Consider the following 16,335-nt stretch of genomic DNA (forward strand, 5'->3'; position numbering starts at 1 on the left):
CACAAAAACCAATGACGTAACAATCAATACCTGCTCACAAGAGGAGATAATTCTGCAATACGCAAAGATGGAATTCAGAATGACAAGTGTCAAAGCAAAGCACACGCCATTATTTACTTTACAAAGCTTACATGACCACAGTAAATGATAGTTGTAATTTTCTTGATCATGGAACATTTTTGGAATGGAGGGACATTTTGACGAAGGAAGGAAGCATACAGTCTTATTTTCTAAGATCAAAACTCTAACAAAGGGTGATACATTGTATGTTGCGATTAATTAACTTAAGTACCTACTTTGAAGAAAAAAACACCTACTGTCTAATATTATTCCACTTGTCTTGTTTCATGGCAGTATCTAATGAATACAACAGAATTTCTTTTAAGCCATTAACCTTATTTTGTTATTAGCGGTAGTGTTAGAGTATAGCACATTCACCTTTCGCCAAGACAGCTAGGGCTGGACCCTTCAATTGGACATGAAAATGTATTGTTTTTTTCCCCAGGTATTCCAGTTTCCTCCCACATTAAGAACCAGTACTAAACACTTCCATCCGGGCCAACAAGAGTGACTTATATAAGTTGGAAGAGCTTGTTTCAAAATTGTTGTGAAATAAGTAAAGTTTATATTTAGAACAAGGTATGACTTGAAAAATTCTGTCGCAAGTTCATGTAGTAGCTGTCAAACAGTATCTTCACAGGACAAGTGGCGTAAACTCTAGTTCGTAGAGACTGATGACATCGTATTTCTAGTACTTATATCTACTGGCAAGTATATCATCAGCTTACCGAATGTATCCTACATAAAGCACATATTATGTCTCACTCAAACTTATAGCAGGAGAATGAAATAGCATTTGTTTGCATTTCAGCTAAACTGCAATGGATTTGGAAAGGCTTATTACCAGGCATGGGCTTGGCTTATTGCTGGATAAATAAGGCAATTAAACTTCAAGAACATAAAAACAAAATTCATACGATACTTTGACAGTGAGCTTTCAGTTGCAATGAACACAAAGAAAAGGTGGTAATTTAGTAAACAGAAAATTGCAAAATGAAGTAATGTCTAGGATTTTAAATTGCTGTACCGGGTATTTACATAACTAGCTTAAATTCTTAGTTATACACTATTTTTTTTATAAGGCTCATCATTGTAGCCAAAAGAAAAATGAAAGAATCTCCACAGATTAAAATCTATAGGTGAAATTGATTCAGTTCTTAACTTATAATTTAATACTGAAAAATTTAATTCAAATATGTACAAACTAAACAAACTAAGATCTCAAAGTTAAGTAAAATTATTGATTCACTTTTAACAATTTTAGTACTTAAAGTACAATTTTTTAGATACCTATTGAAATAAATTTCAACATGAAAAGAAACGTCAATATCTGATGTACAAACGCCATATTTGAATGTGTAATAACTGTAAAATCGTACGATTATTAATTAAGATATAACTATTCGCTTGATACCACACTCACAACAGAATTTAGCAGTACTGACAGGATATTTATTTCCACAATCGTGGCAAAAGCGTGACACATTTTGTTTACTTCCATGATATTGGTTATTATGAACCTCGTTTTCTGAACTGCTGCTATAGTAACCCGACTCATTCTCCCGTGAAATTCCACCTGTGAACCCTGAAGGCATGGATGGACTCTGTGCTCCGAAGCTGCCTGGGGATCTAGAACCTGCCCCCGCGGCTCTGAAAATAAATATCAAGAAAGAAGATGAGGGGGTTTTCTAAGAATACATTTTTTTTCCATTTTTTAATACATTTTTGATTTTGTTAAATTGCCTATTAACTCATTTACCCCTGAAGACACATTTTCAATCTTCCAATTCAAAGGTTGGAATAGTTCATTATGAAGTTTCAGGGGTGAATGAGTTAAGCATTAGAAGATTACCACAAGATCCCAGGGGTATCCTGGTGCCCACCATCATACCATCTTTATAGGTTCTATGTGAGATTGATCTTATATTCATGAAAACAGTAAATGTAATTTGTGGTAACTTTTGATCAAAGCTTCATTACTGCTTGGTATGACAATATTCTTTCAAAGTGACATTGTTGTTTGCCCTATTTACTAGTACAGTACTTAATATGTAACAAGGGGTACTTCAATTTGAAATTTGAGAAAGATCTGTTTACTTGTTCAGTTGAAATCTGAAATGGCTATTTGGCAAATAGGTTTTTCTAATAAGCTAGCTTGACATAAAACATGAACAACATGGAACCAATGTAAATCAGAATATGGATTTGTAAAAAAAACTTCGAATATTTCTTGACATGAAGTGATAACAAACTTAAACTGTCAAATTTCAAGATAGCTGTCTGAGGTTGCCATCCTGTTTTTTTAATTAGTCGCAAAATACTATGCAAAATGATGGACCATAAGGAACCTCCATGTTAAATATCAGAAAGTTCCCGGAGTTCTTTCTCAGACATAGCACTCACATACTTCAGCTCTTAAATCTCAAGATGGCCAAAGTGATGGCCATCTTGCTTTTATTAGGATCAGTCTTAAGATTAAACATGAATAATTACTGATCATGGGGAACCTACAATGTACAGCTGAAATTTGAGAAAGATCCCTCCTGAATTTAGTGCAGACAGACTCTCTCAAAATGCAAAATTGCTCTAACAAGAATGGTGTAACTCATTCACCCCTGAAAGTTCATAATGAACTATTCCAATGACTGAATTGGAAGAATTCAAATGTGTCTTCAGGGGTGAATGAGTTAAAGATGGACAGACCATAATCGAAGGGCGATTTAAACAGCCAACAATTATCAGCTGCAGATGGTGGGCTAAAAATTTGTCAAAGTATTTGAAATCAAAACAATTTGTAATAGTCCAAACTGCAATGAAATATCTATAAGTTTCCAGCTGGGCTGGTTGTATAATGTTAAAAGACTAAACTTTGCTTCATATGCAACTCAATCAGTTGAATACTAATAATGTTAGTTATAAGACATAATGACATGGTCAAAATAATTATAGCATTAATAAATAAAACAGGGACACAGCAGGAGAAAAAAAACAGCAGTGAAGTATATGTAGGTGAGAATAAAGTGAAATCACTCAAAGAAATATGGAAGTCACACAGGTCAAGATCACAATAATACATATAGATCACAATACACTATTTCATACAATATATAACAATTATTAGTTTTGATTGTATCCCCCATCTATCACACTACAACAGATCCGGTTGTGAGAGATACATTGTGTATCACACTTTTTGCCACAAAACGTCTCTTGAGAGACCAGCCTTTCTGACAATACATAAGAACCTGTCTTCTATTACTACCCTCTCTGTGACTACAGTAGTACCTGTCTTGTGAGACCACCCCTTCCGTCACTAGACCAGAACCTGTCTTGTGAGACCCCCCTTTCTCTCACTAAAGCAGAACCTGTTTTGTGAGACCACCCTTTCTCTTACTAGAGCAGAACCTGTCATGTGAGACCATCCCTAATGTCACTAAAGCATAACCTGTCTTGTGAGACCACTCCTCCTGTCACTAGAATAGAACCTGTGTTGTGGAACCACCCCTAATGTCACTAAAGCAGAACCTGTCTTGTGAGACCACCCTTTCTGTCACTCAAGCAGAACCTGTCTTGTGAGACCACCACTCCTGTCACTAGAACAGAACCTGCCTTGTGAGATCACCCCAAATGTCACTAGAACAGAACATGTCTTGTGAGACCACCCCTTCTGTCATTCAAGCAGAACCTGTCTTGTGAGACCATCCCTCCTGTCACTAGAACAGAACTTGCCTTGTGAGACCACCCCTAATGTCACTAGAGCAGGCAGAACCTGTCTTGATGTCACTAGAGCAGGCAGAACCAGTCTTGTGAGACCACCCCTCCTGTCACTAGAACAGAACCTGTCTTGTGAGACCACCCCTCCTGTCACTAGAACAGAACCTTTCTTGTGAGACCACCCCTAATGTCACTAGAACTGAACCTGTCTTGTGAGACCACTCCTCCTGTCACTAGAACAGAACCTGTCTTGTGAGACCACCCCTCCTGTCACTAGAACAGAACCTGTCTTGTGGGACTACCCCTTCTGTAACTCAAGCAGAACCTGTCTTGTGAGACCACCCCTCCTGTCACTAGAACAGAACCTGTCTTGTGAGACTACCCCTTCTGTCACTCAAGCAGAAATTGTCTTGTGAGACCACCCCTCCTGTCACTAGAACAGAACATGTCTTGTGATACCATCCCTCCTGTCATTAGAACAGAACATGTCTTGTGAGCCCACCCCTCCTGTCACTAGAACAGAACATGACTTGTGAAACCATCCCTCCTGTCATTAGAACAGAACCTGTCTTGTGAGACCCCCCCTCCTGTCATTAGAACAGAACATGGCTTGTGAGACCACCCCTCCTGTCATTAGAACAGAACATGTCTTGTGAGACCATCCCTCCTGTCATTGGAACAGAACATGTCTTGTGAGACCATCCCTCCTGTCATTAGAACAGAACATGTCTTGTGAGACCACCACTCCTGTCACTAGAACAGAACATGTCTTGTAAGACCAACTTTCCTGTCAATACAGTAGAACCTGTCTTGTGAGACCATCCCTTCTGTCACAACAGTAAACCTGTCTTGTGAGACATCCCTTCTGTCACTAGAGCAGAACCTGTCTTGTGAGACCACCCCTTCTGTCACAACAGTAAACCTGTCTTGTGAGACATCCCTTCTGTCACTAGAGCAGAACCTGTCTTATAAGACCATCCCTTATGTAACCAAATAAGAGCCTGTTTTCTAAGACCATCCCTTCTGTCACAACTGTAGAACCTGTCTTGTAAGACCAACTTTCCTGTCAATACAGTAGAACCTGTCTTGTGAGACCATCCCTTCTGTCACAACAGTAAACCTGTCTTGTGAGACCATCCCTTCTGTCACAAGTTCGAAGAATATGTCTTGTTAGACCAGCTTTTCTGTCACTACAAAAGAACCAGTCTTGTAAGACCATTTGTATGTCATCCCAGTCGAACCTGTCTTGTAATGTCGATTCCTTTTGTCACATAAGCAGAAATGTCTTGAGAGACTATACATTATACCACTAGCATAAACTGTTTTTAAAAATATCAGACCACCCCTTCTGTCAGTACAGCAGGACCTGTCTCATAGGACCGTGATCCTTGCCTTCTATCAATAAGGTAAAGCCTGCCTTGAGTGATTACCATTTTTGTAACACAGGTGTCTAGGAGAAAGAGTATTACTACAAGTTTGCCAAACGTAAAATAGAAATGTTGGATACTAGCGCCACCATTTCCTTATATGGAATCTGATTTCTCCTTATATGGAATTTCATTCATTATTTTTGTTCATAATTATGCAAATACTTTAGCCACGATACCTAGCAGTTTTTGATAACTTTTTTTTGACTTACAACTGACAATTGAACACAAATATAACTTATACCTGATACTTGAGGAAGACTTAGACTTTGGCATTCCTGTGCTGCCAGGTCTAGTCCCTCGCTTGGCATCGTTGTAGATGGAAGAATTACGCCCGGTCCGTAACGCCCGGCCAGTGGGCACACCCATGGCACTACCCTCTAACCCAGACGGAGGAGAGTCGCAGTAGTCGCTAGCCTAAAGAGGTGAATAGATCAGGCTAATAAAGCAGTAGTTTAGGCGACTATTCTATAAGCAAGCAAACCTATCCATTCATCAATTTTAGGTTGCATCATATATATGCTGTATCAGGATGCGTTATCTGCAGGTAAGCTTAAAGGAGAGAGTCCCAGCTCCCTTTTGTATCTCCAATGAAGAAGAGTTCCGATTTTTTGGCATTTGACTTGCTATTCCTTGCCCATTTACAACTGTATACCTGAAAACTTTCGCCCAGTCAAAATTTGATCCTTCCCCGGTAAAATCTACATTATTCGCCCATAGTTAATTTCGCTCTACACATGTGATTTCCATATATGGTATGCTGCTCAATAATATTCGCTGATCAATAAGTCCTCATTATTGAGAGGAAAAAAGTTGAAGGACATAATGTGGCAAACATTTCCTGCCTTAAAGTATACCAAGGAAATAAATATGAAAAATGTATTAAAAAGTTGCATTTGTACTTTGCCTCAATGGTCGTGAATTCTATTATTATGTAGAAATATTATAGAAATGCAATTCTGCTACATTGGGAATGATTTCAAAATGTTCTGAAAAGCATGTCAATCTACATCTGACTTTGTACGAATATAGCCGAAGTACCATGCCTTGAACTTGACAGGAAAATAACTGGGACTCTCTATCTTAATGAATAAACATGCCCTCCAATTTTTAAATTCCTTGCTTTGAAGAGTTTTAACTTTTGTGGGCGAAAATTATTGATCTGAAGGATTGCATTGTCATTCTGCATTCCATGACTATAAAAAAAAAAAAATCTAAACCGAATGATACATATTCTTTTAAAGATAATGATGATTGAACCAATGTTTTAGGAAATATCTCTTTGAAACATGAAAATCATTATCTGCCTATTAATAATGTGAAAAATAGTTGTTTATTGTCAAAATACCCAAATTGCATGTTAAGATTTTTAAGCATTATCAAAGCTAAAACACGAGGCACATTTATATTAATTTGAGACATTTCTCAAAAAAAACAAAAAAAACCCCAATTTTTTAAGTTGAACAAACCATTCTTTTAAACCAGACTTAAATTTGCGGGGTCGATATTTCGCAGTTTCGTATTCAGTACATATTCACGGGGGGTTAAATTTCGCTGTGCACCCGAATCCCATGTGTTGTGCAAAGTATTTTGAGTGTCATCATTTAAGGGTTAACCCTTTCACCCCTATGTAACTTCAGTAGACTCTACCATGCATTGATATGGATGAGTCCATTGTGGTCTACAGTGGTGAAAGTGTTAAACCACATTGAAGTTTCAAACTAACATTACCAAGATTCTAGACAAGAAACAGTTATAGACAAGCTGGTTTTTGCTAATGTATAATATTTTAGCCCAACGTACAGTTCCTGCTATATAGAAATGTTCGTCACACTAGGCATTTTTTTTTACTACATGTACATATCATTTTTAGTCCCTTGGTGAATTTTTGTTATGTGCATATTGCTTTTAGTCCCAAAAACCTGATTTAACTGCGATAGAAAAGCATATGATGTACATACAATGCTATCAAAATTAATTTTTATACCTCATAACACTACCAATTTTTTTTTTTTTAAATGTTAGTGAACATTAGACAGAAAATATTTTACAAATTATTAGTTGATTATAGATCAGAATATCACTATGTTAGTGTTACGATAATAAGTTCTAACATAAAATGACAGTTGACATCAAGAGATACCACTGGTAAATATTAAATGATATATCATTTTCCCCTTCATGTCATCATGGTTGAATCATAACCAGATGGAGGTTAGTAATTTATGATATTGACTCGTAGTGGCTATTTTTAGAAACAGCAGATTTATATTCACTTTTTATGACGTCATTTCAATGGTAAGTCACAATGCTCTCTGCCAAATGTTATATACTTTTCTCTTGATGATTGCTTTAAGCAGTCGCTGCATTTTGTTTAATTTATTCACCCCTAAGGACACATTTGAACTCTTCCAATTCTAATGTTGGAATAGTTCATTATGAAATTTCAGGAGTGAAAGTGTTAATGGATTGGTTTGTTTCTGTTTTTCGTCCTATCAACAGCTAGGATAATTTTAGAAAATGCCAGGCTTTGGAGGTGGTCACGAAAACCAGAGTACTCGGACGAACTACCGCGAGCACCTGGGGACTGCCTCATCCAAGTCTCAACTATCAAAATCTGGCAAATTTTCACAAATAACCCTATATTTTAATAAGACGTAAAACACAAACAAAACCAAACTCATAATGTAGAATTTTCATTTGATATCCCCAGGCATACCTAACCCACACTCTACCAATACACTCTTTTAGTTAGGAATGTTAACAGAAGTAATATGGATATATCAAAACTATTCTATATTGATATTAATAAAAGCAACCATCCCTCTGTATCAAGGAAAAGATTAAAGATTAAAAAAAAAAGCCACACAGAAAAACAAATCTGATTCAAACACTTACCTGATACTGATTTGTTGATGGTGAAGGACGCCCCCTGGAGGCAGGCGCTGGTTGTCGGCCGTAACCACTCCCAGTAGTATTTGTTGGTGTCCTTCCAGTTCCTGTTGAGAAAAGTCAGGACAACATGTAATTTGGTTTGGATTTTTAATGTTTTTCTAAATAAACCCTTTCACCACCATAGACCAGAATGGACTTATCCAGATCAATGCATGGTAGAGTTTATCAAAGTTATATAGGGGTGAAATCTGGGTTTACACTTGATCAAGTAGAAATTCAAATATTTATCATTAGAACATAATATTTAGTTAGAAAGAAAACATGTTCGCATTATTTCTTCTTTATTGTGATAATCCTCAAACATTTTCCTAAGTTATCGCCTCAATTTTTTAACACACACACACACCGTGTTTTCTCCCATAGTGGCTTCAATTTTTAAACACATACACATACAGTGTGAAAAACATGAATTGGCTTCCAAATTAATTTTATGATGGTAAAATATCATATCAAACAACTTGCTGCAAGATTTGAAAGTTTCCCTCATCACTGTCTTGCTCACACTTGTGATAGACTAATGAACACATTTATCCTGAGTAAAATTCTCCAGATCTGTATACTCTTGGGTAGGATAAACAAAATATACCTCAGTCTTACTCTGTTGACCCTGTTTTAGATATAATGCAATTTAGATGTTACAGGGTCAATGCACTGTCATTGCTGCAAGTCACAGGTTTTAAAACGCTCACCCCTAAAGTCACATTTGAATCTTACTAAATCGTAGACTGGGCAGGTCCAGCTTAATATGTAGGGGTGAGGAGTTAATTTTAATCAGCTTTGGCTTAAACCTGTGACTTGCAATGATAAAGCATCATTAGCATGAACTGTCATGAAGTCATTCAATTGTTATGACTTGGACCCCCCCATCTCAACCCTAGGGTGAGACAAGGATTTCTCTTACCCTGAACAGGTGTATCCGCACTTTTACCACATTACATAATGGATGAACAGGGTCAGAGAAAAAGAATAATTCACCCCTTGGGGGTGAGAAAGGGGAATCTCATCCCCCGGGGAAAGATTCTTAAGTTGCCAAACACTCTGCAAAGCCTCATGTTTGGAAACTTAAGAATCTCCCCACTCAGGTTGAGATTCCCCTTGGGGGTGAAAGATTCTATTAATCTCAGACCGGGAAAATTGTGGATACACTTAATCATGAAAGGAACAAAATAATCAAGGTTGTGAGATAGAGACAATCACCGGAGATTAATTTTTGGTCTTGAAAAAAATCTATCTTACATAATCAATGTACCTAATCAGACACCTTAAATGACTAATTATTTAATAAAAATCTTAATCTTTCGAAACATAACTGTTTTTTAGCTGGTACACTATAAACACTAGCACAGTCTAGCTGACAGTAATATATTTCAGAATTACAGGCATTTTCCAAGGCCCTTTTGGTTGCTCTTTTCTTCCCTGCCAATAATTTCAAGCTTAAATTCCTAAAATACACCATTTCAAAAAACATATGGTCTTTTAGATAAATGCAAGTCTAACTAATTTGAGATCATGCAGCCAACAATTTAAACAATAAAATACAAAGAGAAATAATCTTATACATTATTATTAATTTCTATTGGTGCAAAATTTCCCAATTAGATAAGCAGAAAACCTGCAGCCAAACAACATCAAAACTTTATGAAAACACATTGATTTCTACATTGCCTATTTTAAAATTGGCTAAACGTTGGCAACAAAGCTTTTTAAAGCAAAAACCATTACATGTATCTCATTTGATTTTATAAGCACACTGTATGATGTGAAAAACATACAACGTATTAAAATTAACTTTAATTTCTGAATTGTAGGTATTTTGGATGCCAAGTGCTTTTTTAAATGTTTTGACAGGGCATTGCTTTAAAAACAAGACTTAACTAATTTCAAACTAAAATTCATGGTAGGTTAAAACATCATTAGAAAAATTAAAATATATTTTTAATGTTTTTTCTTGCCAATTAAATATAATAAACCTGTAGGGATTATAACATATCACACTTCATTTGTGAACAATATTGTAAATCACTGTAATTTTGTGTGTACTTTATTATGTGAACTTTTTCATGTACTAGTAGGTTTTATTCTTCATGAGTACTTAAATGTATGACTGAGGAGAATGATGCTATTTCCCTACTGATAACAGATATCAATTGAATTTCTGTTTGCGACAAAAGGTTTGTTTTTGAGAATCTAATTTTCTTTGTGAAGTAACAGAAAAATTGATCTCTCCTAAAATAAAGTAACAAACAGGTAGTAAAATATTTTACAATTGTTATACGTCTTAACAATCAATCAACACAATAAGTTCATATAAGTCCAAGAAATAGGAAAATAGATTAAAATGTCAATAGAAACACATGGTTTGAACCGTCAAAAACGTGTAAGAAGGGTTACTGGCGATAACGGTAGGTACCGCGAGAGTAAAAGTGGTAGTAAAGACTTAGAAAAGACAAGATAAAGAACCCAGCTGTTGAGATTAGTACAGCTTACTTTTCCCCTAATTAAGGATCCATGTCCCACTACAGACAGATTATCGGGAAATTCCACTGTGTTTTTCTTATATATACAGGTACCTTCCCTTCATTTCATTTCAGAATATTTAATTGTAGGGCATTTCCTTTGACCATGCAGGTAGGCCAATTTGTTAACAATTTGAAGTTTTACATTCACGTCATTGTTGTGTTGTTTACTTTTTGTTGACTTCATCTTAATCATGTTTTCATGAAAGCCTGCAAGGTATATGGTTTTGGTACAGTATGTTTTTTTAAATCCTCATCAATCATCTAAAGATACAAAATATATTTACAAAGATTTTAGTAAGTGTTAAGTAGTATATAGAAAAAACTGCATGTGTAACTCAAACCTTTTTTCAATTTTAACAGATAATTCCACACAAGTTACGTCAAGTATTTAATAGCATTTTATCTCATAACATTGATATAAAAAAAATATCTGGTTGGATTGGACATCACAGATTCCACACATGAGTGTACTAACATCATGCAATTAAAGATCCCTGTCCCACTTCCCCCCTTTTTTTTATGTATAGAGTAACCTCCCCTTAATTTCGTTTTGGATATAACACCATTTAGCCCCATTTTTGGTTATACACAGTTCACTGTTGTTGATACTGTTTTGTTTACATCACCTTAATTTTTTTTTTATTAAGTTATTATGGTTATTAAGGTATGGATTTCTTTTCAGAAATGATTTATCAAAGCTATCGCCATAACGGAAAAAATAGGTACCTAGGCTTAGTTACAGCTTTTGGTAGTGTTACAGAGATCCTTAAGGTTTATTTCTTATAAAAAAAAAGTTGATGTTCTTAAATTTAAACTGGGGTCTGGGAAAAACCAGTTAATATATAGATTTTACCTGGATGCCTAGAACTTTATCAAGTTTTATCATACAAGTCTGATTAATAGACTTTACCTAAATATCAAAACACATATACCCGGTATATCACTGTTGAAATTGCTAAATATCCACAGCATAAAATGTTCACTTTAATCAATTAGCTATTTACATACGGCAAAAACACATTACTAGGCTTCTTAACATAGCTAGTCTAGCAGTGTTTGATTAAACCACAGGAGCAAATTAACTATTTCACAAACCAGTTAACTGTTATTGTATTATTGAACTACATACAAGTTCATTAATCAGTTTACATTTTTTCTATTAGTGAACCAAATTATTACACAGTAAAACCATTTCTGTATTAAAGATTTAATTAACTAGCCGTTAAAATTGGCGAAATATTTAACAAACCAGTGAAACTGGTTAACTTTTTCACTTTCTTGTGAAACAAGTGTATTATTTTTTTGCTGCTTTCAAAACATCATCCAATGAGCAAATTTTCAGAGTTGGTCAAAATACATATCTATTTGAGTCCATACTTGATACAAGGTTTCACTGTGCAAGCTTTGGTTTAAGGCTATATGCTACCTTACTTATTATACCTGTGACTTATATTAGAGTTATCTCCCTTGCCTGTTTTGATCTGTATTACCAGGTATTCAACAACGAGTGTTGTCAATATATTCTTTTTGTTTGAATTGTGTTTTATAAAGTCAAATAATTATTCATGAAAACACATTTCACAAGTTTCCGGGTTTGAAACTCTTGATGCACATCACAGTAATATAGCATATACCCTTAACCTCAGTCTTTCTGGAATGAAGAGATCATGCTATTGTTTGCCTGGCTCCCATGGTTATCCTAGGTTACCATTTTCTGGTTTGTAATACACACATATGTAATGTATCCTAAATATTAAAAAATATTTTGACTTTCACGTAAAAACAAAACCAAACAACAATTACAAAATTTCCCATCATGTTAAGTTTTCCAAGTCGAAGAGGGTATGAAAATCAATAGCTGACTAAACTGTAGGAAAGAATTCCTTTTTTGATATAGATAAATGAGACCCTGTAGTAAATTACAGGTGTGTAATTGAAATTTAATTTGAAGGAAAAAAAATGGAAATCCTGTGAAAATGACCCCAGAAAGACTGATAATCTAATTAATCCTACCAAGTATTCAAAACAAATAGTTACGGCACACCAAGTTTTAACTGGTCATGTGATACCTTGTCATAAGATGGCGCAACTGCGAGACTCGTTCCCTAGATACAGAGTGTAAACAAAATGGAAGGGAGGTTACTCTTTATCACGAAAATTAATAAAAAATAAAACCAAGGTTACTGTGAGGTGCACAAAACATCTGTCACACATTGAATGAGCATTTGTTCGTGTCATTGAAATATTTATGTTAAGCCTTAAGCTCTAGATCTGTGATAATCCTGAGAGTCACATGCCCTCAAGCCCTGAGGGTCTAGACCTGTGACAAACCTGAGGGTTTAGACCTGTGATAAGCCTCAGGGTCTAGACCTGTGATAATCCTGAGGGTCTACAACTTTGATAATCCTGAGTTTACAATTCTTTAATATGCCTAAGGGTCAAAGCCTGAAGGTTGAGAAATTTCATAACCCTGAGGGTAAAGTCCTTTAATTCACCTGAGGGTTAAGGTCTGTGCTAAGCCTGATGGTCTAGATCTGTGATAAGCCTTAGGCTACAATCCTTCAATATGCCTGAGGGTCAAAGCCTGAAGGTTGAGAAATTTCGTAAGCCTAATGGTAAAGTCCTTTAATACACCTGAGGGTTAAGATCTGTGATACACCCGAGAGACTAAACCTGTGATAATCCTTAGGGTCTAGAGCTGTGATTAGTCTGGGTCTATTCCGTCTTTGCGTATTGCAGAGTTATCTTCTCTTGGGAGCAGGTATTGATTGTTACGTCACTTGTTTATGAGAGTAACGTCATCAATTTTTGAGAAAACGGCGTAATTTTCTCGCACAAACCAATGACGTAACAATCAATACCTGTTCGCAAGAGAAGATAACTCTGCAATACGCAAAGACGGAATAACTGTGTAAAATCTAAGGGTCTAGACCTGTGATAAGCCTGAAAGTCTAGATCTGTTTTAATTCTGAGGTTGTAGATCTGTGATAAGCCTGTGGGTCTAGACCTGTGATAAGTCTGAGGGTGTAGACCTGTGATAAGTCTGAGGGTGTAAACCTGTGATAAGCCTGAGGGTCTAGACATGTGATAATTCTGAGAGTCTAGATCTGTTTTAATTCTGAGGGTGTAGATCTGTGAAAGCCTGTGGGTCTAGACCTGTGATTACCTGAGTCTAGATCTGTGATAAGCTTGATGGTCTGGACCTGTGATCAGCCTGAGAGTCTAGACCTGTAATAAGCCTGAGGGTCTAGATCTATGATAAGCCTGAGGGTCTACATGTAGATCTGTGAAAAGCCTGAGAGTATAGATCTGTGATTAGTCTGATGGTCTAGACCTGTGATAAGCCTGAGGGTCTAGACCTGTGATAAGTCTGAGGTTTCACACCTGTGTTAAGCCTGATGGTCTAGATCTCTGATATGCCGGAAAGTCAAGATCTGTTATAATTCTGAGGGTCTAGAACTGTGATAAGACTGAGTGTCTAGATCTGTGATAAGCCTGAGGGTTCACACCTGTGTTAAGCCTGATGGTCTAGATCTGTGATAAGACTGAAAGTCTAGATCTGTTATAATTGTGAGGGTATAGAACTGTGATAATCCTGAAGGTGGATACCTGTGTAAAGTCTGAGGGTCTATAACTGTGTTAATACTGTGGGTTCACACCTGTGTTAAGCCTAAGGATCTAGACCTGTGATAATTCGGAGAGTCTAGATCTGTGATTAGTCTGAGGGTCTATACCTGTGATAAGTCTGAGGATTCACACCTGTGTTTAGCCTGATGGTCTAAATCTGTGATAAGCCTGAAAGATTAGATCTGTAATAAGCCTGAGGGTCTTAACCTATGTTAAGTCTGAGGGCCTAGACCTGTTATAATTCTGAGGGTATAGAACTGTCATAATACTGAGGGTTCACACCTTTGATAAGCCTTAAGGGTCTAGGTCTGTGATAAGACTGAGGGTTTAGATCTGTGTTAATTCTGAGGGTCTAGACCTGTTATAATTCTGAGGGTCTAGAACTGTCATAATACTGAGGGTTCACACCTTTGATAAGCCTTAAGGGTCTAGATCTGTGATAAGACTGAGGGTTTAGATCTGTGATAATTCTGAGGGTCTAGACCTGTGATAATCCTGAGGGTGGATACCTATGTTAAGTCTGAGGGTCTAGACCTGTGATAATTCTGAGGGTCTAGACCTGTGATAATCCTGAGGGTGGATACCTGTGTTAAGTCTGAGGGTCTAGAACTGTGATAATGTTGAGGGTTCACACCTGTGTTAAGCCTGAGATTCTTGACCTGTGATAAGTCTAAGGGTCTAGACCTGTGATTATCCTGAGGGTCTAGATCTGTGATAAGTCTGAGGGTCTAGACCTGCATAAAGCCTGAGGGTCTTGTCCTAAGAAAGTGAAAGGCTTATTTGATTCCTAATTTCACCTATACGTTTCAATTTGTGACTGATTATTCTTTGCATGATGAAATCTGTTTACTTTCATTAGTAAACATAAGCTAAACCTTTTTTTGCATAAAATGGTTTAAACTTTATATGTAACTCGGATATATTTTATCTGAATAACTGTAAAATGTGAGCTATACAAATTGAGATATATAAAAGTCACTAACCTGTTGCAGGTGATGTCCTTACTCCTGGTGCCCCTCTAGGGGCTGCTGGGGAACCCCTGACTCCAGGACTGCTGTACCCTCCTGGGGAACCCCCGACTCCAGGACTGCCGTACCCTGCTGGCGGTGCAGTTCCTCGTCCCTTTGGTTTGGGTACCTGGTACTAATAAAATGCAAAAGAAACCAGAATAATATTTGGTCAGTATTTTTAACTTGTTCAAAGAATAAAATGAATTTAAAGTCACTTTCCGTCATTCACGTTGTGGCAAATGAATTTGACTCTCATTTGGGTGCTGTTCATTTGTAATTTCAGGTTCGAAAAATTGGTAAAGATTAGACTCGGCAGTATAGAAGTTCAACCCCTCAAGTTTTTCTGTTTTTATCTATTTTCATTTCTATATCAAACATCGAATTTCAAACAATACGTGGGTTTTTTTAGAATACTTTTTCTTAAAAGGACTTACAACAAATATTTCACAATTATAGTGACAAATAAATCAGTTTTCCAGTAAATCTTTCTATGTTGTTTAAGCAGTTTGATCTGGCACATTATTAACTCATACACCCCTAAAGTCACATTTGAACTCTTCCGATTCAAATGTTGGAATAGTTCATTATGAAATTTCAGGGTTGGATGAGTTAAAATAAACAGATTGATTCAGATATAGTAGCGACCGGCAATTTCTGACAAATGGTTTGTAATTGGAAGTCGTAAACCAATTGAAGATTGATTATCAATTTATTATTTCATGTCACCAAATACTGAAATAAAGTGACAAAAGTAATGTTACATTTTTACAAAGTTTTAAGAGTATTTTTTTCAAAATTATCATTATATGATAAAATTAAACACAATAAATTACTCTCAAAGCTTACTGTTCATAGCATAAATTTGATACTTGAGGCCAGTAATGAACCGATTATAATGATTATTGAATTTTTGAAAGGGTAAACAAATTGATTTTGCGAATATAATTGACCATCGACCCATCACTATTACCCATGCATTTCATTATGTCAGGTTCTTGTACCATTTTTTTATTATTTCTTTTT

At 36.1% G+C, this 16,335-nt stretch overlaps 1 protein-coding gene across 1 annotated transcript in view; it reads right to left on the reverse strand.

Annotated features, from left to right (window-relative positions):
* The window catches only part of LOC110450910 (zinc finger C2HC domain-containing protein 1A-like), a 28,194-nt gene continuing 11,859 nt past the window's right edge, over positions 1-16,335 (reverse strand). The window contains exons 6-9 of the mRNA XM_021498704.1: positions 15,286-15,445; positions 8,100-8,200; positions 5,446-5,618; positions 1-1,710 (exon numbers count right to left, since the gene is read on the reverse strand). Of these exons, the coding sequence (XP_021354379.1) occupies positions 1,449-1,710; positions 5,446-5,618; positions 8,100-8,200; positions 15,286-15,445 (696 nt within the window). The 3' untranslated portion in view covers positions 1-1,448. The remainder of the gene's footprint in view (positions 1,711-5,445; positions 5,619-8,099; positions 8,201-15,285; positions 15,446-16,335) is intronic.

This window comes from Mizuhopecten yessoensis, unplaced genomic scaffold (assembly GCF_002113885.1).
Source record: "Mizuhopecten yessoensis strain PY_sf001 unplaced genomic scaffold, ASM211388v2 scaffold5547, whole genome shotgun sequence".
NCBI lineage: Eukaryota > Metazoa > Mollusca > Bivalvia > Pectinida > Pectinidae > Mizuhopecten > Mizuhopecten yessoensis.